Source organism: Tripterygium wilfordii, chromosome 14 (assembly GCF_013401445.1).
Source record: "Tripterygium wilfordii isolate XIE 37 chromosome 14, ASM1340144v1, whole genome shotgun sequence".
NCBI lineage: Eukaryota > Viridiplantae > Streptophyta > Magnoliopsida > Celastrales > Celastraceae > Tripterygium > Tripterygium wilfordii.
Window position 1 is genome coordinate 290,864 of NC_052245.1, and position 22,970 is coordinate 313,833.

Here is a 22,970-nt window from a genome sequence, read left to right on the forward strand (position 1 = left end):
GCATTCTACTGGGCTGGGCCATAGCAAAACATATCCATCGGCTCACTCATAGTTGATTATAATACTGGGTCAAAACACTAGACTGGTTGAGAGTTGGGTCGAATGCTAAAGTTTGAGGCCTAGCCCAAAGTGTATAGAAAAGCTTTGGGCTATTTTGCTATCTTATGTGTGAGAAATACTGAAATTTTGTTTATTGGATAATATGACAATCTTTCTTCACATGACTTGTTTTGCAATCTGCTAATAAATTGGCCAATTAAAAATGGAAGAGAGATCATAAAGAGTGCCTCAGAAGAATTTGTAAATGATGTTTTCAACGATAAGCTTTAGAAGGATTGTGTAAGCCTGCTCTGTAGGGTGGTTGCTGTCCCAGAATATGTATTTTGAGGCATCTGAGCATGTCTTTTGATCGCTTACACTGTTACACAGAATGCTGACCTCTATATTTCCTGTGCCACAACACCCTGTATTTGCAACTTCGAATCCTGAAAAATGAGGAAGAATTGATTAATACAAATACAATATATAAATGTATTAATTATCAGTCTTAAGGAAATCGAACGTTTTTTTTCCCAGTTATCCCAAATGCTGAGATGAATGCACATGATTTTATGTGGATCATGTCAGACGTGTGGGGCTCACGATTTCACATGAATCATGTGCGTCCATCTTAATGTTTGGGACAATTGGAACAAAAAACACTGAGATGCCTATCATTTTCGTAAATGAACGGTCTTTACAAAAATGGGTTTTGAAAGAAATTCACAAACAGCTATTTTTAATTTTGTAATAAATTGTTACCATATTGAGATGGGTTTTGAATAAGGCGAAGCAGTGAGGCGTATGGGTCCATGTAGACAAGCCTGAGATCTGAAAACTTTGTGTTCAAAGCATTGATTTCTGAGGAAATTTTTGTGTTGAAGAGAAATGCTGCTAACATTTTCTTTGTAGACCTCCACCAAGTGTCCTTTGTGATGGTACACACCCTATTGGTGGGATTCCAAATACTCCAATTCTTCTTGCTCCAAGTCCATAAAGTTGCTGTTATTTTCCATTCAATTGAGTTTGAAAATAAATAAATAAATAACAAAAAAACAGAGGAATTCATATTAAACATTTATTGCAATCAATGTATGAGGGGGAAAGTAAAGGATTAGGTATGGTACGTTGTGTCAATTAGGATTTAGGAGATGTGATGTTAGCTAGTCTAGTGAACATCATGTTTTAAATAAAGTCTTTGTAAACATTCTTTTTTGATATGAAATATTTATGCCCCCATTGAACCCTACATTAGAGATTTTGCTATTCCCTTGTTGCCCTTGCCTATTGACTGTTTAATCTCAATCGTTGGTTCTGACCAACGGTTGAGATTAAAACTTGATTTTTAAACACCAAATTTAAAAATTATTTTCTTATTTGCACTCGCAAATTGTCCTAAACCCAACGACTGAGATTAAAGTGTAGTAAGTTTTATGTTGTGAATTACCTGATAGAAGGTTGAGGCTGATTTGACCAAGAAATCAGTATAAGAGTTGATATCATAGTGTAGTTTTCTAGTTGGAGTAGGGAAGTAGGTATTTGCAATGTCATCACTCCCTGTACACACTATGAATATGCCTTTTGCTAGTATGTTTCCCACTGTGTCTTCTCCTTCTTCATCCTTTGCTTGCTTAATCTTGCTCAAGTAATCCTTGAAAAGATCTAGTTGATCCGATAACGACAACACTGACTGATAATAAACAATAAATTCATTAGTATACATTCAAATCAAATTATTTTTTTTAGTAACCGAAAATGACACCATATAAATTTGCTCTTTAAACATTAGATATGGGCCTTGCGCACAAAAGTTTTTCACCTAATGACATAGTAAGTTGGGCCAAAGTCTAACTCATGGCCATAAAAGTTCAAAAATTATTACCACAATTTTGGCTGTGAGAGGATCATAACCGGCACCTCCCGAGGCAAAACTTACACCAGTCACAAGATCTTGAATATCCAGATTTGGATCAAGATATGGAGGTACTAGCTTCTTTACACCAAATGTTTCAGCTGAAAATTGTTTAGCATAAATTTAGATGTTGTAAAAAAAAAAGAAAAGAAGGAATGATTTGATTATTGAAAACAAGAATATGATTTATAATTTACCTAAAAGGTCAGATGGGATCCTTCCATTGCTAAACCTTCCAGTGGGTTGTCCTCCCATGAAATCCTTGCCATAACGAGGGAAATTGCACTTGATAATGGTGGTCATATAGTTGTTGTTCCCTGGATCAACTATTGAATCTCCAAAAACTATCACTGCTGGCACTGTCTCATTCATATCCTTTTGCATCAGAAAAACTTTCCTGGAAAACAAAACCCACTAAGAATAACAAAATCAGAGACTCCATATCCATCAATTTCTGCCAAAGAAACTACTTAGGAGTTAGGAGAGAGAGACAAATATAATTTCTCTCCAAACCATCATGATCGATATCGAAGAGGTTCGCTGTTGGAAAGCTGCATCATACAGTATTACCTAATTAAGGGGTGGGTCATGAAAAGTTATAATTACATGCAATTTTTGTTGAGGCCGCAGGAGAAAATGGTCGCTGGTTCAACTTAAAAGGGTAAAAACCCTAAGTGATTACGGTGACAGTGGTCCCTAAATTTCAAACACTTATGTGATAATTTAGAATTGGGGTTACGATTCGTTTAGTTTGAATTGGCTATAATATAATTCTCTCCAAACCATCATGATTTTTTTTTCCTGACAATGACATATATATATATATATATATATATATTCTCTCTCAAAACAATGACGAATTTTTTTCCCGCCCTACCCTTTTGTACTACAACCCTGTTGCTAATTTACATCCGGAAGGATAGATAACAAAAGCCACTTAATTTTATTTATTTTTTTTAAGGATAAATGGCACGTAATTGAAAAGGATAGTGTGCTCTGCCCACAATCCATATATCTCATTAATGTACAAGAACAAAAATACTAAATATCCCACCTATTTTTATCTCAACGTCAGTAGCATACGATATGGCACGAATTAAATTAACTTAAAAATACTCCCCTCCCCTCTCCTGTCCTCTCCTCTCCTCTCTCATTAAACCTAAATAAATTCCTCACTTTTTCTTGTTTTACCTCTCCGCCTCTCTCCCTCCCTCCCTTCTTCTCGTTCATCTGCTCTCTAGGCGAGATGACTATTCGAAAAGACTACGCTTAGGAACGTGAAGACTTCAGCATTGTCGTATAGTTCAACATGTAGTGGCATAGGGCTTTTTATGAACTGGAATGGACCTGGAATCGAAGTGGTGTTTTTGCTAAAGCTCAATACAGCTGGGAACGATGGTACGTGGTGGTTGTTATTGTTTGTTTCCTTCAGCACTTATTACATTGTTTTAATTAAGGTAACACGAACCTTTTATTACATTTGTGCCCACAATCCATCTATCTCATTAATGTGCAAGAAACCAACATCCCCAATAAATACCAGTGTTTCATTCTCTCCCAACTGCATTTCTCCTTTTTCCATGAATACTGAATAGAACTGTCTTTGGGACAGGGCCTCGTCAAAACTTGGGCTTAGTGAAAAGAATCCTTTGGACTAGGCCAACCTACTTTTGGGTCAAGGCGATTTCAATTCGCTTTTGTGACTGAGCCTCCTCAAGCATGGGCTTCAGTGTGAAAATAGGAGTTTGAGGATCTTAGTCCAATTTCTACTAAACAAAAAATGATGAAACCATCTTATTAATGTATCTATGCAATCCTGTAATAGGATAGATACAAGTATATATAGAAACATATATTCCAATTTCCTTCTGAGAAATACATTAGAGGAGACCATCATATGCATCTGTGCAAGCTCCAATGGTCAATACACATTATTTAGGTATTTAGAGAATTTTTTGATGTAGTTAAAACTTAAAAGAGAGAGGCCCTCAAAAGAACTTGCTTATTGTATCCTTGGTGAAGACCAAAGTGTTGAGAATCTTGTAAGCTGTCTCAGTGGGATGGAAAGTGTCCCAGAATACGTACTTTGAGGTGTCATTGCATAAGAAATCCTCCACAAGAGCATTACAAAGAAAACCGGCTGGTAACGTTCCAGGGCCACAACAGCCTTTGCTTGATACTTCAAATCCTGAACTCACAGAAAAAGATCAAATGAACATAGATTAGAAATAACAACTATGGAAAAGGATGATGGTGATGATGAAAACGAAACCAATCTCGCCGTGATAATATTATGTACAGGGACAAGGAATTACCATATTTAGCAGGAGTTTGGATCAGGGAAAGTAGCGTATTGAAAATGTCAAGATAGACGAGCCTAAAGTCATGATGCTGTTTGTTGAGAGAATTGATCATTGAAGAGAGCTTGGTGTTGAAGAGAATTGATGCGTTATTCACTGACTCAGAACAGTCCCTTCGTATGCCACCCTTTACTGTTCTCTTCAATGGAACGCACCCAATTGGTGGTGAACTGAATACTCCAATTCTTCTCGCTCCAAGCGCGTAAAGTTTCTGCCATTTTATTTTATTAACTAGATTAAGAGATATTGAAACAGGTTTTTTAAAGGTCTAAATCTTTTAGCAGTGATTACATTTGACAAGCTTTGATAGGAAATAATCAATCACAAAGAAAATTGAATGGATAGGAGAACCAATATTGAGTTTGTGAAGATATACCTGGTAAAATTCTGAGGCAGAGTTGACCAATAAATCAATGTACTGATCAACATCATATTGCAGCCTCCGAATTGGATTTGATAAAGTATTTGCAATGTCATTGCTTCCAAAAACAGAAATGAATATGCTTTTTGATAGCATAGTAGCCAGTCTTTCTTTCCCCACTGCTGCCTTTACTAACTCTATGTACTCTTTAAACATGTCTATTTGATCGTCCATTGACAGGGCATTCTGATGGCACAGATAAGAAAATAAGATAAGCGAGAAAATTTCATGGGTTTAACTGACACTAAGTGACTAAAAGAGTAAGGAAGAAGAGAGTTGATTACCACAAATTTTGATGTGAAAGGATCATACCCAGCACCACCCGATGCGAAACTTACACCGGTAAGGAAGTCCCGGAGTTGCAAGTTGGGTTCAAGATACGATGGCATTAAATCCTTCACACCAAATAATGCAGCTGAAAATTATTTAAGAATCCATGTTTAAAGGGGAAAAAGATGAGGAAACTTCTTTTATCACAGACCTACACGTTAGAAGAAACAAATAGGAAAGACAATGGTGTTGGGGTAAGCTTTTGCACCCGTAACAGGTCTTATTGAGCAAGTTTGATTGCTTGATAACGAGCTAGTACCATTGTCATCTCCATATAAATAAGCTATTGCCATTTTAATAGAGTTTTAATAGTCAGAATTGCTCAACTATTGTAACCATTTCCCCAAGGTTTCACTTTCAAAAAGAGAACAATAACTTACAAACTGAATTGAATAGTGATTGAATTGTCAACACTATACCTATAAAGTCTGCGGGGACTTTTCCGTTGCTGAACCTACCGGTAGGGATTCCTCCCTCGAAATCCTTCCCATAAGGTGAGAAATCACACTTGATGATAGTGGTGATATAGTCATTGTTGCCAGTGTCAACTACAGAATCTCCAAATATTATTACTGCTGGAACAGTTTTGTTAAGAGGTCCAACGCTCACTGACCCTGCGCCAATTTTGAGAAAGAAAATCACTAATACATAGATGAGTACTGAAGTAGACGATGCAAGTCTAGATTTTCCAGAGAAAAACTTCATGTTTTCTATAGCAAGGAATTAACGGTTGCCAATGCAAGGCCTGTATTAATCAGCATGCGTTAGGTTGTGTTAGATGCTGACGGGACTTTCAAAAGAGTCGTACAGGTTGTGATATTTGGAAATGCATTCGGTGCTTGTGCTTTCACGTCCTATCAACTCCTAACAAGAATGGTATTTGTATGGCACAAGTTATTGATGCATTGGGTTTTCAAATCGCAAAGGAAATAACTTTTGAAGACAAAACAAATGAGGAGGAGATCAATAACCATAAAACACAAGCTAAAAGAACACTAACCACGCCACGAGAGACAAACCAAAAACTAACCACGAAAAACACACCAACCCATAAAGCAATATTCCCGAAGACCCGTGTAGATGTCGGAGCATGATGCCCAAAACCATAAAATATAAACATTGTTCATTGGGGAAAAAACACAAACACCTTACATGCAAGAAGGCTGTCAACTAGGTGTGCTTCGTTCTGTGGTCTCTCAATAAGCCAACAATCTATGACTCGATCAGGTCGTTTTAATGTAGCCTTGAAGTGAATCGATTCCTTATTAGCCATAAAGGGTTTCGTACTAAGAATCTAAGATCTGTAGTGGAAGATTGGGAAGGTCCCCAAATTCAGTTCTAGCTTATTGTTCTGTACTTCTGTTTGAAAGTAAGCAGGCTCGAAATTCCCGGGCCGTCACTCTGGCCCAATGGACTGAAAAGGGCTCGGGCTCGGGCTCGGCATTTGTTGTTTCGTTGGCGCGACTCGCGAGCCTCCTGGGCACTGCTTCGATTTGTTCTCATCTCTTTAACATGACTGACTGAGAGATACCATAATTTCGTGCATTTTTTTAATATGTTAATCAAGGATTTGGGGGCCACAGTTGTTTAGATTCTACAATTCATAATTAATTGATGTGACTTCAAAATTATTGAATTTAAATTATAAATTTTATAATTTTAAATGAATTGTGAAGCTCCCAAATCCGTTAATCAAAGGAGAAGGTGTGAGAGGTAACAGAAGAAACAGTTAGTTTTTTTAACGAAAAATACAGTAGCACAACGTGTGCCAGCGTTTAACGGTACAGTGGCTAGGCAACGCTCTACCAAATGAAACCGTAATTGTGAGACTGTTTTTTTTTTACGGTTAGTTATTTGGTTAATTTTATTAAATTTTTTTAAAGGAATGAAACATTGCACCTTAACAAATTAGTGAATTACAAGGAATATTAATAGATTTTAAAAAAAAAAATAGTTACAAGGAGCATTAATTAATAACACAACTTGCTTTAATTTCATCTTTGTATACAAAACAATAACCATCTTTGGGACTCCTATTTAGGAGCACAATATATAAGTCCATTATCCAGTTACAGATCCACAAGTATTCTTTGTTTTACACATATAATGGAAGAATAATGTTCTCAAAAAAACTTGTTTACAGTTTCATTGGTAAGGATCATATCAGTAAGAATTTTGTAAGTTTTTTCCGTTGGATGGTAACTATCCCAAAATACAAAATCTGAAGGTTCTGTGCATAAATGAACGTTTAACCAAGAATTGCATAGTATAGAAACCTCCAACAGTCCCGTCCCACAACACCCTTTCTTTGCCACTTCAAATCCTAAATCCAAACAAAAAATATAAAAGAAAATTCAAAATTTTGATATGGTAGGATATTATCTGAATAAAAATAATGTAATTAATGAATTAATTACCATATTTAATAGGGTTTTGAAGGATTGAATTGAGTGCAGTGTAGATGTCAAGGTAGACAAGCCTGAAGTCATGATGCTTTTGATTGAGAGACTTGACTAGGTTGGTGAGCTTGGAGTTGAAGAGAAGAGATGCTTTGTTGGCTTTCCCTGAACAATCCCTTCTCAACCCTCCATGTAATGTTCTCACTGATGGCAAACACCCTAAAGGTGGTAAACTCAGTATACCAATTTTCCGGGCTCCAAGCTTGTAAAGTTCCTGCCAATTATATTGCATGCATTTCTTATAAAATCAGAAGTTTTAAGGATCCCAACGTTTTTTGTCTCAGCTATCTCAAATGTTGAAATGAAAATACATGATTTTATATGGATTATATGCTCCATCTCAATATTTGAGATAGATGAGACAAAAATAAAAATAAAAATAAAAATAACTGGGATTTTTAACATTTTTGCATTAATTTGGAGTATGAGAAGCATTACCTTGTAAAAATCTGAGGCATAGTTGATCATTAGATCAGTATAATTACCAAGATCATATATGGGAATCCTAAAGGGAGTTGTTAAGTATGTATTTACAACGTCATCGCTTCCCAAACAGACAACGAATATGCTTTTGGATAGGATGGTAGCTGTTTTGTTTTCTCCCACTAGTGCCTTCACTTTGCTTAAATACTGTTTGAACAGGTTTAATTGATCGTCCAATGACAGCACACCCTGTGATTACTCATATATATATATATATAGACGAAGAATCAACATATATATATAATTAAGGAGGTAATTAAGATAAAGGAGTATATTAATTACCACTAGTTTGGGTGTGAGAGGATCAAACCCAGAGCCACCAGACGCAAAATTAACACCGGTTAGGAGGTCATGGAGCTGCAGAGTTGGATCAAGATATGGTGGAACGAAGTCCTTTACACCAAAAAATTGGGCTGGAAATTATTATTTGATAATGAATTAGTATGTTTTCTTTTCTTTCATATAACCAAAAAATAATAATAATTAGAATGTACCAGCGAAGTCTGTAGGAACTTGTCCATTGCTGAACCTTCCGGTGGATTTTCCTCCCATGAAATTCCTTCCATAAGGTAAGAAATTGCACTTGACAATAGTAGTGATGATGTAGTTATTGTTGCCTGTATCAACTATGGAGTCTCCAAACACTATCATTGCTGGAACTGTCTCGTTCTTTGGTAAATTACCTGCTGAAGTAGCAGCATAGATTTTGAGAAAGAAAACCACTAAAACATATCTAAATTTCGGAATATGATAAAGTGAATATAAAATCCTCATAGTATTCTTCATTCTATGCCTAGAAACTTGAGTAGCTAGTAGTGATCGCCGATGAATGAGTTTGCAGGCGTTAGATGGTGTTTTTATATCATGGCTTTAGGGGTTCTCATAAAAAAGAGACGTTCAAGTTGTTTGTGGATGCATATATAGCAATGCATGCATTTGGTGCTTTTAATTTAACGTCTTGAAAACTCTTATCAAAAGAGGTGGCATTTCTCCAAATTGATTCTTCTACTCTAGTGATTCCAGTCATGAGTATGCTATTCCAATCCGAACTCAAACACATCAAATATATTGTCTATTCCAAACTACAAACACGTACAAATTTATTTTTCTTGAACCGTCACCATTAATTCTTTTTAGATGTATAAAACACGTCGAAATACAAGACCTTTATTTATATATATACCAATCTGCTTTTTACTTAATTTTCTGAAACTCTGGTGATTGTTTCGTTGTAAAACAGGGGCGTGGACTCATGATGCATCTGCCTCACATATAATTGACAATAAGTTTCTCTCATATAATTGACAATAAGTTTGAAAAGCTGGTGTAGTCGCTAGAAGATTCCGGTCATAACATGGATCAACCCGAATGTGTACACCCCAATAATATCACTAAATGAAACCCCTATTGTAACCAAGAAGCTTAATTTGACGCGGTGTGACTTGAGTCATCCAACTTTGACACCCACACGTGTCAGGTCTTAGCTTACATGTGTCAATGCTTAACAGTAACACTCTGCTCACGAAGCTGGTGCTAGCTGTGTCTTATATATACACAAATCCCCTCCTGAAAGACCACTTGTTTCAGACATGGGTTTTCTCGAATACGTCTCTGAAAAATGCGACTGCTATGACTCTCACCGCGAAAGTAAGCTCAAGAAAAGGCAGCTACGGGTACCACTCAACCATAAAAACTCTCATGAATTTGTTTTTCAATGTGAGACTGGACTAGTGGATTTTGGTTATAAATCATTTGGTTGAGTTATATACGCTTGCTTGATGGATGAAGATTTTTAGTATTGACATTTATATTTACACATATTTATATACGATGTTTAATTGTCTTCATTTGTTTATGGTGGTTGATAGACGGTGGAGATTAAGGTAAAAATGGACTGTGAAGGATGTGTAAGAAGAGTGAAGAAATCTGTGGAAGGAATGAAGGGAGTGACCGATGTTGAGGTGGATCCCAAGCAGAGCAAGCTGACGGTCACCGGCTACGTGGACCCCAACAAGGTTCTACATCGTGTCATTCATCGAACGGGGAAGAAGGCCGAGTTCTGGCCCTATGTGCCGTTCGATGTCGTACCCCACCCGTATGCCCCGGGGGTTTACGATAAGAAGGCCCCACCCGGATATGTTCGGAATGTTCTGGACGATCCGGATCCAGAGAAATCCGCACTCGCACGTGCTAGCTCTTTCGAAGTTGCGTATACGACTGCGTTTAGTGACGAGAACCCCAACGCTTGTGTAGTTATGTGACGTCGTTCCTATGTTTTGGCTGTGAATACGGTTGGTGATATATCTTATCTAGAGCCAAAGAGCATGTTCTTGGAAAATCATTAGTTCGATTTTTACTAGGAATATGAATAGTATCTTTGTGGTCACGTATTAAATTTAAATTTTTATCTAATTTATCCTATCGTTTGTTTATAAATTTTTTTACGCATGATCCGATTCTTTAAATTTAGGCTCCTATCAAATATTCAAAAAATACATTATCATTATCGGTTAAAAAAACGAAAACAAAGCTTGGGCCCAAAATCATGAGTGGGCGGGTCATTACACACCGATCCATAAATACTTGCAACTCCTGAATGAAACACTTGCATGGGCCCTGTTATCGGTTGAGTCGGCCCAAGATCAAACATACAAAAGCGCTCGTAACTCCTGAAAAAAAAAGTTAGGGCCCATTCAGACATCCGTTTAGCTATTGGAGTCGGCCCAGAAACACTTATAACTCCTGGAAGACAAACACACTTGCAGCGGCCCAACTTGCCTATCCGAAGAGAGGAGTAGGGATTAAGCCAAAAAGTGGAGGAATAAAGAGAATATATGTAAGAAGAAACAAGAGGAAGAGAGCTGTGAAGATGGACAAGTTTAATTTGAAGACCAAAATGATTATAAGCGAAGGCACAAGAATGAGAGGAATTAACATGATTAAATAGGAAGACACAGTCAACAGACAATACAAAAGAAAACAAAACAACCTTAAAAGAGTATTCTTAATAATGACCATAATCATCTGCTCAACTTGTCCCAGAGCCTCTTTAAGAGCAACCAGACATAAGAGCATCACTCTCCAATAATCAATAAGGTTGAACATCATGTCATTTATTGATTCTATATTTCTTTCGGGAGTCTTGTGTATGATAGTTGTTCAACCTTTAAAATAAGTTACGCTCCTTACTTGCGGACATATAGTTATCGTGACCGATATTGGGCTCAAATAATGTATAATTCTAATCCTAAAATGGTCGAGAAATGAGGATGTATTTTCAAAGAATTTCACCTTGAAGCAAGCAAGTTTATCTGTTGGTGCTTAAGGTGTGACGAGTTAGTTAATTTATATTAGTACAAATGAAACCATGTTTTCTTTAAATATATAGTTTATTTTATATATGAATTGGAAGATTATTAAGGTGTTAATGTAATTTATTTACTTATCAATAAGCGATACTCCGGTTGGTTAGGGTCTTTCTCCATATTGATCACAGGATTAAGTCTTGTGTATTGTGACCTCTACATAATTTATACTAAATCGTTGACCAAGTTGAAATTTGTAAATCACATATTGAGGGGTATAATATATCACGTCACATTTGTATTTTTAAAAATTATCTAATTGTCTCTCCAATATTAAATGTAAATTGTAAACTTAGAGAATTACAGGGTCCAAATCCGTGCCAAAGAGACGCTCGACTAAGAATAATAGATGTGGCTCAACTAGAGATAATTTAAAAAAAAAACTAATTTAATGCAAAATAAATTAAATAATAGTCAAAAGTATATGAGTATATCGGTATATCCGTTGGTAGAAACCGACCTTAGTATTGGCCCGTGATCGTCGAAATCACGATCTAACACCCTCACAATTGACGGTTCAGATTTGTCCAGTCGAATCTTTATAGAAGTAGCGTCCATAGCCAAGCGAAACAAACTAGACTTGACAGGTAGTTGAGGTCCGGTCCGAGATCACTTCGCGTTAGAGAGACGACGATTGACGGAGGTTTAGGGAGAGAGAAAGAAGCGATGATTGCAGACGGAGCGGAAGACGAGGAGAAGTGGCTGGCGGCGGGGATCGCCGGCCTCCAGCAGAACGCCTTCTACATGCATCGAGCCTTGGTAAACCTAATCACTCGCTATTTTGATGAGCTATCTGTTTAATTTCGGGGAAAGAGGGAGATACGAAAGTTAATCAGTAATTCCTAATTTGGAATGCTAATTATGCTCTAATTTCGCAGGATTCGAACAATTTGAGGGACGCTTTGAAGTACTCCGCGCAGATGCTTTCTGAGCTTAGGACTTCGAAGCTGTCTCCTCACAAGTACTATGAACTATGTGAGTATTTTTTTTTTTCTGTCTGAGATCTGGTTATTCGTTGTTTTGAATTGTAAGATCGATTTGTTCTTTTTTCCTACTTATTTTAAATTCGAAGGATACATGTGACTGACTCTGATTCGGGGCTGGTGCCCTAGATATGCGTGCATTTGATGAATTGAGAAAGTTGGAGATGTTCTTCGGGGAAGAGACTCGGCGTGGTTGCTCGGTTGTTGAACTTTACGAGCTTGTGCAGCACGCGGGAAACATATTACCAAGATTGTAGGTTTCATTCTCATTCCATCTTTATTGGTTTGTCAGTTTGTGGTCTTCCTGCGATGCTTCATTTTTCTTTTGTTGTCACTGTATCCAAAGAACCATGATTCGTTAGATGCATAATTGTGTTGTTTAGTTGAGTTTCTAATTTTGAGTGGAGATGAGTGTTATTTACTTGGACGCTTTACTTGTTTCATGTGGACGACTATAGCTCTTGAGTTATGACTTATGAGGTTGCCACCATAATTGTTCAGTTTTCTTTGAGTATCAGTCATGGTAACACCACTATCAATTAGAAACACATGACATTAGGGTTTTTTGTTCCTAGAGCATGCTTTATCTACTTTGTGTAAGAGTGGGTTTCAACTTTCGAGTATTTAAAGATTGGCGTGGTCATCTTATTCTTTCTTTAATTTTTTTTATTGAAGTTGATGATCATGAATTTCGCCAGTCATCGTCAGTTTACTTGTGTGTGCAAGAATAAACCCACTGTGCCTCTAGAATTTTGAGTTTGCATCTAATCTTGATTATACTTCAATCACTTGACGCATGGAACTAAAATGAAACTAAACACTCAGGGAGAGACTATCCAAAACTTAATGTGAACTGCACTTATGATGGCTCATCTGTGTTTCCAGCTCTCGATGATGCGGTGTTTATAGATTTGTAGGCCTAAACTTTGCCTTTGATTGACCTGTGAAAGTTTGCAAAACTTGTTGTATGTCTGATCTAATGAGTTACGCCTATGCTGTCAGGTATCTCCTCTGTACTGTTGGGTCTGTGTACATCAAACTTAACGAAGCTCCTTCTAAGGATGTCCTCAAAGATCTTGTTGAAATGTGCCGTGGAATTCAGCATCCTCTTCGCGGGCTCTTCTTAAGGAGTTACCTTTCTCAAGTCAGTAGGGATAAACTACCTGATATTGGTTCTGAATATGAAGGGTATGTATATATATGGTGGTTGTCTTTTTCTAGTTTTCTTGGGTTGAATATTATGTAGTTGTGTTTGAATAGGAAAAAAAGATTCGGTAGCTTTGGGAAAATTGAAAATATGTGATCTTGAGTAAGGTGAGAACTCATCAAAATGGCATCGAGTTGGCATCTTTTATATCAGTTCTCTCATAAGTCATAATCTAGAAGACAGGATGACTTAATTTTCGTTTCTGATCAAAATTGCGTTCATTTTAATTGATTGATAGATCAAGTGTTATAGCCCTGGTTGTTAACCAGTGACGGTGGTGTTGGCGGATTGAGATTGGAGCTCATGCCTAGTTTTTTGGACTTCTGCAGGGACGCGGACACTCTCACGGATGCAGTGGAGTTTGTACTCCAAAACTTCACTGAGATGAACAAATTATGGGTGCGCATGCAACATCAGGTTGGTTAAAATATCTATGGACTGCCTGCTTTAATGTTCGGCATGCACGTACTACATGCTTGCATGTCATGAAGGTAGAAATATGTCATGAGGGCATGATTTCTGGTCATGCAGGTCTTTTAATGCCTGTGAGTCATTCATACTCTTAGCTGATCCTGAGTTGAGGATTGCTCTCGGGCTTTCTGGTGGCAGGGATCTGCCCGCGAAAAGGAGAAACGGGAGAAAGAGAGGAACGAGCTGCGAGATCTTGTAATTTCAGTGACTTGCAACTTGTTAGTTTCCTTGCGATGAACTTGTATGTTGTGTTCAACTTAGAGTAATACGAGGATCTGCTCTCCATCCATGTTCTTCTGTTAGGTTGGCAAGAACCTGCACGTTCTAAGTCAGTTAGATGGTGTTGACCTTGATATGTACCGGGATATTGTACTCCCCAGGATCCTGGAGCAGGTTTGGTTTGTCTATTTGCTCTTGATGTTTTCTCAATTTATTTCTGGTGCCCATGATTGGACTTTTGTGTATGACCATCTGACAGTGTATTTCATGTTTTTGAGTATATTGATAGGTTGTTAATTGTAAAGATGAACTTGCTCAATACTATTTGATGGATTGCATAATTCAAGTTTTTCCTGACGAATATCATTTGCAAACTCTGGAAACATTGTTGGGTGCTTGCCCTCAACTTCAAGTAAGTAGTATTGCATCTTCCATTCTCATTCAGAGCTCATAATCTTGTTTTCTTTTCACACAACTAGTAAATTGTTTGTGCTCCCTTAGAAGACTTCATCATTTGGTTTAATGTATGCCTTTTTGTTTCTAAGTCTGAGTTGATGATATTTAACTTTCTTCCATAAATCCAGCAAGTTGACCCCACGAGTCTAAATTCATACCATTTTGTTTCTCAGCCATCTGTTGATATCAAGACTGTGCTATCTCGCCTAATGGAAAGGCTTTCAGGCTATGCCGCTTCAAGTCCAGGAGTGTTGCCTGAGTTCTTGCAAGTGGAAGCTTTTTCGAAATTGAACAATTCCATAGGGAAGGTAAAATTTTGGCTTTGCTATTGGAAAATGCAAGCCATAAAGGCAACTTAATGGTGTTGACAGTTGACTATTTTCTTTTAGAGTGTCACAAAAATTTTTCTACCAGTATTGTTGTTTATATATGTGTTGTGCATCTGGTGGAGTTGACAATGTCTGTAAATGTTTGTGGCCTTGCATGTTCATTTGCCAAATTAGTTATGTATCATCTTCAGTTTACTTGATCGGTAAATCTTAATGCAGTTGTCATTCTGATGCCAATTTATGTGCAGGTGATAGAGGCACAGGTTGACATGCCGATTCTTGGAGCTGTAACTTTATATTCATCTCTTCTTAAATTTACTCTTCATGTTCACCCTGATCGACTTGACTATGCAGATCAAGTGCTGGTATGTGATCCCCTTTAAATGCAAAGATCAGAAATTTTATATCAAGTTTGGGTTGTATGATTTTTATTGTCACTATCCAGATTCTGGTACACGACCAGTTAGCTTTATGTGGCCTTCGTATTTTTTTGCTATTTTGCTATTGATATGATTTTAAGTTCAGAACATAACTAATTTATTTTCTTCATTTTAAGGGAGAATGTGTTAAAAAACTCTCGAGCAAAGGGAAGATCGATGACAGCAAAGCAACGAAACAGATTGTTGCACTTTTGAGTGCACCTTTAGAGAAATATAATGATATTGTCACTGCACTAAAGCTTTCGAATTATCCTCGAGTCATGGAGTATCTTGACAGTGAAACTAATAAAGTAATGGCAACTGTTATAATCCAAAGCATTATGAAAAACAATACTCATATCTCTTCTGCTGAAAAGGTACCTTTTTTCCCCCATTGGTTATCCGTTTCTTTAAGTGCTTCTGTGTAATCTGGCTTCATCTCTGTGTAGGTTGAGGCATTGTTTGAATTGATAAAAGGCCTTATCAACGATTTGGATGGGTCTCCTTATGAAGAGGTTCTGAAGTCACTTCCCTGAGTTCCTTGCCTTTTTATCTGTTCTAATGATTATGATATAACTTTTTTATTGCATATGATATCAAATGTTATGAAGTTTTTTGCTCTTTTCAATCCATTCTTTGCCTGCAATGAAGCTGTCAAGCATCTTATCTTTCTATTGAATTCTTTCACAAGATGCAACGTTTTTCATTTCTTTAGGTTGATGAAGATGACTTCATAGAGGAGCAGAATTCTGTTGCATGTCTTATTCAGATGCTGCACAATGACGTACCTGAAGAGATGTTCAAGGTATTCAAGTTGGTGAATACAATAGTTTGTCAGCACTCGTCTTTTCTTCAAATATCTCAGTAGGCGGGATTATTTGGATTATAAAACATATATAGAGAAAAGACCACTGCCATATTTATGCGTTTTGATGTATACGATATCTGTAGAAAGGACCTCAATCGTATGTTTATTTTTTGCGTTTGAATATATTTTGTTCTTTTTTTGAACTATTTGATACTGCTGGGATATTTAGAAGTGTTGTTATAAGTTCTAGTTGTTTTTTCTGGACCAGAAAAGGCCGGAGTTTATGATTTGATTGCTGGTACGCTTTTTAAAACATTGATGTTTTTGTTTTGTGTGTGAATATCTTTTTAGCTTGACGTTGGCTGTTGTATTTGTACTGAGTTGCAGATCATATCTACAGTGTGGCAGCACATTGTGACTGGAGGTGTAAAGCGTCTACCTTTTACTGTTCCTGCCCTTGTTTTTTCTTCTCTGAAGGTTTGTACATGTTGAATTTTACATTTCAATTTTAAAAATCGGCATGGTATTGTATATCATTGTTGGACTTTGTAATGACCAGGTTTGTTGTGCTACTGCTTTTATAGACATTGATAACACATTTATTTATAAAAATATGGTGAAGATGTGAAACTCTCCTTAAGGTTATAGCTTGTGCACCAGTTCTTGCTATTTCTTCCTCTTCTCAATCTGCCACCTTCGCTGTCTTTGACTAGCGTCAGTCTCTATTCATGTTTCTGCTTTGCGAACCTCATGTTGCCATTTATTCATGGTTTGTTGTTTGTGACATGCATGCAGTTGGTTAGACAACTGCAGAGCCAAGAAGAAAATCCTTTTGCAGATGATACATCAATCAACCCGAAGAAAATTTTTCAACTTTTGAATCAGGTAACTTCTCTCCAGAGTTGCTAATGCTATATGTACTTTTGCAATGTGATAGTCGTAGATGGTTTAATTGCGGAGAGACATGAGTTGACATTATGAACAAATGAGAATGCCAAGTTTTTGTTTGGATCTGAATTCCAAGTTGTACGGTTGGATTTCTTGTGACTGGTTTCTGTCGATCTCGTATTTGGAAAAGAGAGGGTTTCCCATGCATTGTTTTCTGCAGTTTTAGTCTATTCATTGGTCCCCTTGTGAATATGTGGTCATGTTGTGAACAACATTTTTTTGTCTCAGATTATTGAGGCTTTGTCAACTGTCTCAGCTCCAGAATTGGCATTGCGGTTGTACTTGCAGTGCGCAGAGGTATTTGGACAATTCAAATATTTTCAAGCTAAGAAGCCATTTACATGAATAACAGTGAGAATGTTAACTCTTAATCTAATGTGCATTTTGGCTTTGGTTTTCATAAATCAGGCTGCAAATGACGCTGACCTTGAGCCAGTAGCATATGAATTTTTCACCCAAGCATATATTTTGTATGAAGAAGAAATTTCGGTAAGCTATTCCCAGAGTTCCACTCAAAAAAAAAAAGAAAGAAAGAGTTCCCACAGTGTCCATTCCCAATAGCTTGTGTAGACTTGTATCCTTCCCAGCTTATATTTTGGTGTAACAGGATTCCAAAGCACAGGTTACTGCACTACATTTAATTATAGGAACTCTCCAGAGGATGCATGTCTTTGGTGTTGAGAACAGGGATACTTTAACACACAAGGCCACAGGGGTAATCATTCTATTATTTTCACCTTGATTACCAGCTTTATGGGTTCATCTATTGAAGGCTTTTTTCTTACTGAGAATCTGATGCGGTGGCCTTTGCTATGAGCAGTATTCTGCAAAGCTTTTAAAGAAGCCTGATCAGTGCAGAGCTGTTTATGCATGCTCACATCTCTTCTGGGTTGACGATCAGGATAACTTAAAAGATGGAGAGAGGTGAGTTGTTACAATGTATGTGCAATTTTGAGTATGAAGAGATGATATGTATAGAAGATTGTAGGGTGACGTATTTGAAATTGAATATCAAGTTTTGCACTCGGATGGGGTTTCAAGGTTTATTCTGATAGAATATGTAACCTGCTTCTTAGAATGCTGAAATATGCTGTTTTTGGGCATTGAAGGGAGTTCTATTCAATTATGATTTCTCCGTTCACCATTTTTATTTGTAAACTTACCAGGGTCCTAATATGCCTAAAGCGTGCTTTAAGAATTGCAAATGCTGCTCAGCAAATGTCCAATGCCACGCGAGGTAGTACTGGCTCAGTCACGCTCTTTGTCGAGATTTTGAACAAGTAACTGTTTCAACCCTGGTTCCATTATTTCCCATTCGTGTCACCTTTTTGGCAAACAACACAAACTGAAACGCTACTGTTGTATTTCTAGGTACCTTTACTTCTTTGAGAAGGGGAACCCGCAGATAACTGTTGCTGCAATCCAGAGCCTAATTGAATTGATCACTACAGAGATGCAAAGTGATTCAACCACCCCTGATCCAGCTGCCGAGGCTTTATTTGCCAGCACTCTGCGATATGTCCAGTTTCAGAAACAAAAAGGTGGTGCTATTGCTGAAAAATATGAGCCGGTCAAGGCTTGACTTATTAGACGATTGAATGCATCTGAGGTTTATCTATATTAGGGTGTTGTGGGCAAGTTTTGTACTTTTTGTGGTGCATTTGTGCATAAATGATTGTGGTCTTTGGTTCCTTGTTTAATTATGGGAATCATGTGATTGTGCTTTATTCCTCAATTAATTGTCAAGTTGTTCAGTTGGTTTGGTCCCAAAATTACCAAATCAAAATACCACATCGTCTGAGATGTTTTGATTGTTAATAATTTAGTCAAAGAAATTGATATTGACAGGCATATTATGATGGAAGGGTAAGATACTGGTTAACTATCACAGAATTGAGCTGGCATGCTTATTTTTCATTCCTCCTCGTAAATGGGTATTTGGTGTGATATTTGGTCTGTCTAGCGGTAATTTCTTCCAGATTACGGTCCTACTGGTTGATAATAATTTTGTGCCCATGTAGCTTTATCGCTCTCCTTGAAGAAGAGGATGTAATGGCCAGCTTGATGAAGATATTAGAGCTTCCCAAATTATGATTTGTTTTTCCTTTTATATTTGGAAACCTGCAGTCAATTACCCTTCTAGTTGAGCATGATCGTCCGCACATCACGAGTGCTAAGCAAGCAATAGAAATTCAATGTACTGGTTTGGTAGGTATCGAAATTATCAGTCTCACAATCCTTGGTTAATTTCACAGGTCTTGTAGCGTCTGAATTTGGCTATAATTTTCTATCATACTGAATTAGAACAACAATCCCTTAGTATCAGTCCATCCTCCTTCAATAAGTGGAGTATCCAGTTTCAATTAACATTTCCATAAATTCCTTCCTCCTTGGCCTTCCGAACTTTCTACAAATGCCTTCAAAAGGCATAGATGAAAGGAACCCATAGATTTCAATAATAAACTATCAAGATGTTTAACAGACTAAACATGAAATACTAACATGACAAACATACCCAAATCATTGAAAAAAAAAAAACATACAAAGACCATAGTTCACGTATCCGTGCGAAGCGGCAAGGTTGTTTCCCTAATTGGTCATCCAGTCCAATTAATACATTAAAACATATCAATACCGAAGGGGGAGGTGACCAATCTTGTAATGGAATTCAGCAATTAGAATCACAAATTCCAGGAAAGGAAAATCAAACCACCTGACGCTTCAATGAGATCCTAATGATAGTCTCTTAAGACAATAATTTGAGGCCTCCAGCTTCTTCGAGAGCAACAAAAGGGTAGAAAAGAAAGGAGGGAACCTGGTAGGACAGTGACCGTGAGTCTTTGCACTCTTTCAAATCACAATATGGAGCAAGCTTTTTGTGCTTTGCTCTTCTTTTTCTTCTGCTTCGGCGGTTGAAGGACAACTCTGATTGCGGCATCAAAAACCGCCTTAACATTCTGCAGATAAAAGTTCCACAACTTTATGTCAATAGAGATGCCAGTAACTTGATCATCAAAAGAAAGGGAAATGTCTGTAGGACAAATATATGTACCTGCTGCGTTTTTGAACTACATTCGATGTAAGCAGGTGCACCAATCAGCTTCCGCAGCTCCTCTCCCTATAAATAAAGATTAAATTGTCATGATGAAATCAAAACTTGCAGTGAAACAATTTCCATGCTCAAAGTTGTTCATGGAGTCAGCATATGAGGAGCATTATTCTCTACCTGTGCGGTGGTGATGGGGACTGCACCAGGATGGTCTATAAAGAACTGCTTATCATCCCGCAGATCTGGCGCATTAAATGCCATAAAACAATAAGGGGTATTATGTTAGGAAATCATTTATAAAAAGCAGCTCAGTTGCAAAGTAATTAGGATAACAATAAAATTAAGATCACATACAACACTAGCGTATGCAAGCAGCACCAAAGAATTCACCAACAATAAAAGAATGGGGATGAGAAAGGCATAGGAATGCATAAGCCAAACCATGGTAGAAATTATGATGGTTAAAAAATATCAATGCTGCAGAAAAATGTTATCTTCTCAACAGAATGATCATCACAACAATGGAATTTTCAAATGACATGCAACCGCAAATATTGAAAAAGCATGATAAACTAAAGGAAGAAAATTAAACTGCAAACAAGGAAGCCTAATTGCTACAAGCCTACAACCAATAAGAAGAAACTGAATGAGTTCAGCAAAGAGAATGTAATTACAAGAGGGTCAAATATCAATCATTTAAGCAAGCGTATACATGATAAATGTAATTACAACTTCAGTCACTAAAGAAATGAGTGGAGCGCCATATTTGCAAAATTCACGCATATGATTCCATTGCTTTTCACAAAACTTCATTCTTCTGAAGAACAAATTCTGACAGATAAAATTTTAAGTAATTCCATGCAAAGAAGATCAAGGAAGCTAAGAAATGGGATTTTTCTAAAGTAAAATCAGCAACTAAAAAGAGGAATCTTACCAAGCTTGGTTCCAACAAGAACTATTGGAACACCAGGCGCATAATGTTTCAACTCTGGAATCCACTGGAAATAGAAGCCATCAGGAGAAGTTATTTCTTTGCTTAAAAAGGAAAATGACAAAGAACTTGATCAATAAGTAGATCCTGACCTTCTTGGAAACATTTTCATAACTGGCCTTGCTTATGAGAGAAAATGCCAGTATGAAAACATCTGCCCCACGGTAACTCAAAGGTCTTAATCTGTTATAATCCTCTTGTCCTGATCCAAAACATCAACAATTTCAGACACAAGAAAAAATTCTATGCTAACTGTTCCATTAAACTAAAGAGGTGAAACGGAAAAAGTTACCAGCAGTATCCCACAATCCCAGGTTGACAGTGGCTCCATTCACAACCACATTGGCGCTGAAATTGTCAAATACAGTTGGCACATAATCCTGCATCCCATCAACAGGGTGAAAAGAATCAGACAATAGCACAGATCATTCAACAGTGTTCCTTACAAAGCATCAAAAAAATGTGTCCTAGGCTCGTAGCACATATTTGTAACTTATTTGGTGTTCAAACATTATTTTCTTAATGGATTTTCTTTGGAAATGTGATATACATACAAGCGAGGGTGTCATGTGAATCTTAAAATTATACCATCCTAATTATTGATCAAAAATGACAATTGCATATGACTGTATGGTCAGGCCAAAATACAAAATTAAGGAAGAAAGTCAGGAGAATGGAATCTTAAAGTCACCAGCACTTTCAATATCCCAAAATACATATAAGATCAAACAACAATCTTCAATAGTTTATCTGCATTCATCACCCAATCATATTCACCGATTTTTTTGTTTTTATGTTTTTGCTCTCTTTCCTGACAAGACCAAACACGATCCTTTTCACCAAAAAGAAACAAATTTCATTCCCTCAACACAGTAGTACGCCTTTATTTACCCCTTTGATATCCATTTTCACCATAACAGAAAGAACCATAAGAAATAAAAAAAGAAAATAAATCTGTGCCACTAAATCAACGAAAAAGGAGCTCAAATCAAAGCTCCAATATTTTCCAAATAGAAATGAACGAATAAACAAGAAAAAGAAATGAGAGAAGATTACCGTAGGAAAAGTATTGCTGGTGTAGGAAATGAGGAGGCATGTTTTACCAACGGCACCATCACCGACTGTGACGCACTTGATAAACCTCGATGCGCTCATTTTCTTTTCTTCCTAATTCTTATTCAAATTTAACCCCAAGAATCCCAATTCCTAAACAAAAGAAAATCAAACCCAGAAAAGAAATTAGCCCCAGATCTTCACCTGAGGACCTTCTTCAATCCCACAAACGAAAAACCAAAAAACCCACCAATCTGGGTTTCTTCAATCAGCCATCTCTGCAATGAAGAAAAGAAAAAAGAAAAAATGCAAAACTTGAAAGAAACCCTAAAGAGAGAAATCAAAGAAAAGAGAACAGTAATTGGAGCCCTAACCCTAGAAAATGTGGGAAAATGGGGGAAGATGGATTGTAAGTTCGGAGAGATCAAAAGAGAAGACCTTCTCTGGGCCGTGAAATGTTGCCGTTGAAGCGTTCGTTGAGCGAACCACTCTTCGCCAACTACACCCACCGATTGTAAGATTGTTTTTCTTTTTCATTTTCGTTTCTTTTTCTCCTATATTTTATTTGCTAATTAATCGGAGTTGTTGGGCCAGGGAATCCGGATCCGCCCACTTATGGATCGGATCCTCACAACCATCACAACCATCCTCACAACCAAATATTCAAA

General features: G+C 37.1%; 4 protein-coding genes and 1 pseudogene across 8 annotated transcripts; 2 read left to right on the forward strand and 3 right to left on the reverse strand.

Moving 5' to 3' along the window:
- Window positions 1–288: 288 nt before the first annotated feature.
- On the reverse strand, window positions 289–8,683 carry LOC120015093 (annotated as a pseudogene).
- Window positions 3,722–6,516, reverse strand: LOC120014471 (GDSL esterase/lipase EXL3-like). Its single transcript, XM_038866431.1, has 6 exons — window positions 6,215–6,516; window positions 5,482–5,676; window positions 5,017–5,147; window positions 4,688–4,918; window positions 4,267–4,522; window positions 3,722–4,139 (listed from the first exon to the last, which is right to left on the reverse strand). Exons 1-6 carry the CDS (start codon window positions 6,333–6,335, stop codon window positions 3,940–3,942), a joined length of 1,134 nt encoding a protein of 377 aa, XP_038722359.1. The 5' UTR covers window positions 6,336–6,516; the 3' UTR covers window positions 3,722–3,939.
- A 462-nt stretch (window positions 8,684–9,145) lies between the features above and the next one.
- On the forward strand, window positions 9,146–10,411 carry LOC120015664 (heavy metal-associated isoprenylated plant protein 27-like). Its single transcript, XM_038868188.1, has 2 exons — window positions 9,146–9,677; window positions 9,873–10,411. Exons 1-2 carry the CDS (start codon window positions 9,594–9,596, stop codon window positions 10,263–10,265), a joined length of 477 nt encoding a protein of 158 aa, XP_038724116.1. The 5' UTR covers window positions 9,146–9,593; the 3' UTR covers window positions 10,266–10,411.
- Window positions 10,412–11,919: 1,508 nt separating this feature from the next.
- LOC120015445 (vacuolar protein sorting-associated protein 35A-like) lies at window positions 11,920–19,054 on the forward strand. 2 transcript variants are annotated; one of them, XM_038867877.1, is made up of 21 exons: window positions 11,920–12,128; window positions 12,248–12,344; window positions 12,482–12,605; window positions 13,355–13,540; window positions 13,889–13,976; window positions 14,169–14,225; window positions 14,334–14,423; window positions 14,539–14,661; window positions 14,879–15,013; window positions 15,283–15,399; window positions 15,591–15,830; window positions 15,903–15,968; window positions 16,169–16,258; window positions 16,649–16,738; window positions 17,057–17,146; window positions 17,438–17,506; window positions 17,618–17,698; window positions 17,817–17,924; window positions 18,030–18,133; window positions 18,376–18,489; window positions 18,581–19,054. In XM_038867877.1, the coding sequence occupies exons 1-21, from the start codon at window positions 12,036–12,038 to the stop codon at window positions 18,789–18,791; spliced, it is 2,373 nt and encodes a 790-aa protein (XP_038723805.1). In that variant the 5' UTR covers window positions 11,920–12,035; the 3' UTR covers window positions 18,792–19,054. The 2 variants fall into 2 exon arrangements, with proteins under 2 accessions (XP_038723805.1, XP_038723808.1); XM_038867880.1 differs by lacking the exon at window positions 11,920–12,128 and having other exon boundaries at window positions 12,442–12,605.
- Window positions 19,055–19,640: 586 nt separating this feature from the next.
- On the reverse strand, window positions 19,641–22,847 carry LOC120015453 (rac-like GTP-binding protein RHO1). 4 transcript variants are annotated; one of them, XM_038867891.1, is made up of 9 exons: window positions 22,741–22,847; window positions 22,553–22,580; window positions 22,306–22,455; window positions 21,542–21,629; window positions 21,342–21,451; window positions 21,193–21,256; window positions 20,436–20,500; window positions 20,262–20,327; window positions 19,641–20,166 (listed from the first exon to the last, which is right to left on the reverse strand). In XM_038867891.1, the coding sequence occupies exons 3-9, from the start codon at window positions 22,402–22,404 to the stop codon at window positions 20,065–20,067; spliced, it is 594 nt and encodes a 197-aa protein (XP_038723819.1). In that variant the 5' UTR covers window positions 22,405–22,455; window positions 22,553–22,580; window positions 22,741–22,847; the 3' UTR covers window positions 19,641–20,064. The 4 variants fall into 4 exon arrangements, with proteins under 4 accessions (XP_038723819.1, XP_038723820.1, XP_038723816.1 ...); XM_038867892.1 differs by lacking the exon at window positions 22,553–22,580; XM_038867888.1 differs by having other exon boundaries at window positions 22,306–22,580.
- Window positions 22,848–22,970: the final 123 nt, after the last annotated feature.

Excerpts from the sequence above, each read along its gene's own strand:
- LOC120014471 (XM_038866431.1), bottom strand. The coding sequence starts at position 6,335 with ATGGCTAATAAGGAATCGATTCACTTCAAGGCTACATTAAAACGACCT. Across the intron at positions 5,148-5,481 it reads AGTCCCCGCAGACTTTATAG|CTGCATTATTTGGTGTGAAG; the intron begins GTATAGTGTTGA and ends AATAATTTTCAG. Across the intron at positions 4,523-4,687 it reads CTGCCTCAGAATTTTACCAG|AAACTTTACGCGCTTGGAGC; the intron begins GTATATCTTCAC and ends ATAAAATGGCAG.
- LOC120015664 (XM_038868188.1), top strand. The coding sequence starts at position 9,594 with ATGGGTTTTCTCGAATACGTCTCTGAAAAATGCGACTGCTATGACTCT. Across the intron at positions 9,678-9,872 it reads TCAAGAAAAGGCAGCTACGG|ACGGTGGAGATTAAGGTAAA; the intron begins GTACCACTCAAC and ends GGTGGTTGATAG.
- LOC120015445 (XM_038867877.1), top strand. The coding sequence starts at position 12,036 with ATGATTGCAGACGGAGCGGAAGACGAGGAGAAGTGGCTGGCGGCGGGG. Across the intron at positions 12,606-13,354 it reads GGAAACATATTACCAAGATT|GTATCTCCTCTGTACTGTTG; the intron begins GTAGGTTTCATT and ends CTATGCTGTCAG. Across the intron at positions 15,969-16,168 it reads ATGGGTCTCCTTATGAAGAG|GTTGATGAAGATGACTTCAT; the intron begins GTTCTGAAGTCA and ends TCATTTCTTTAG.
- LOC120015453 (XM_038867892.1), bottom strand. The coding sequence starts at position 22,404 with ATGAGCGCATCGAGGTTTATCAAGTGCGTCACAGTCGGTGATGGTGCC. Across the intron at positions 21,630-22,305 it reads CCAGCAATACTTTTCCTACG|GATTATGTGCCAACTGTATT; the intron begins GTAATCTTCTCT and ends GATGGGATGCAG. Across the intron at positions 21,452-21,541 it reads GGGATTGTGGGATACTGCTG|GACAAGAGGATTATAACAGA; the intron begins GTAACTTTTTCC and ends GTTTTGGATCAG.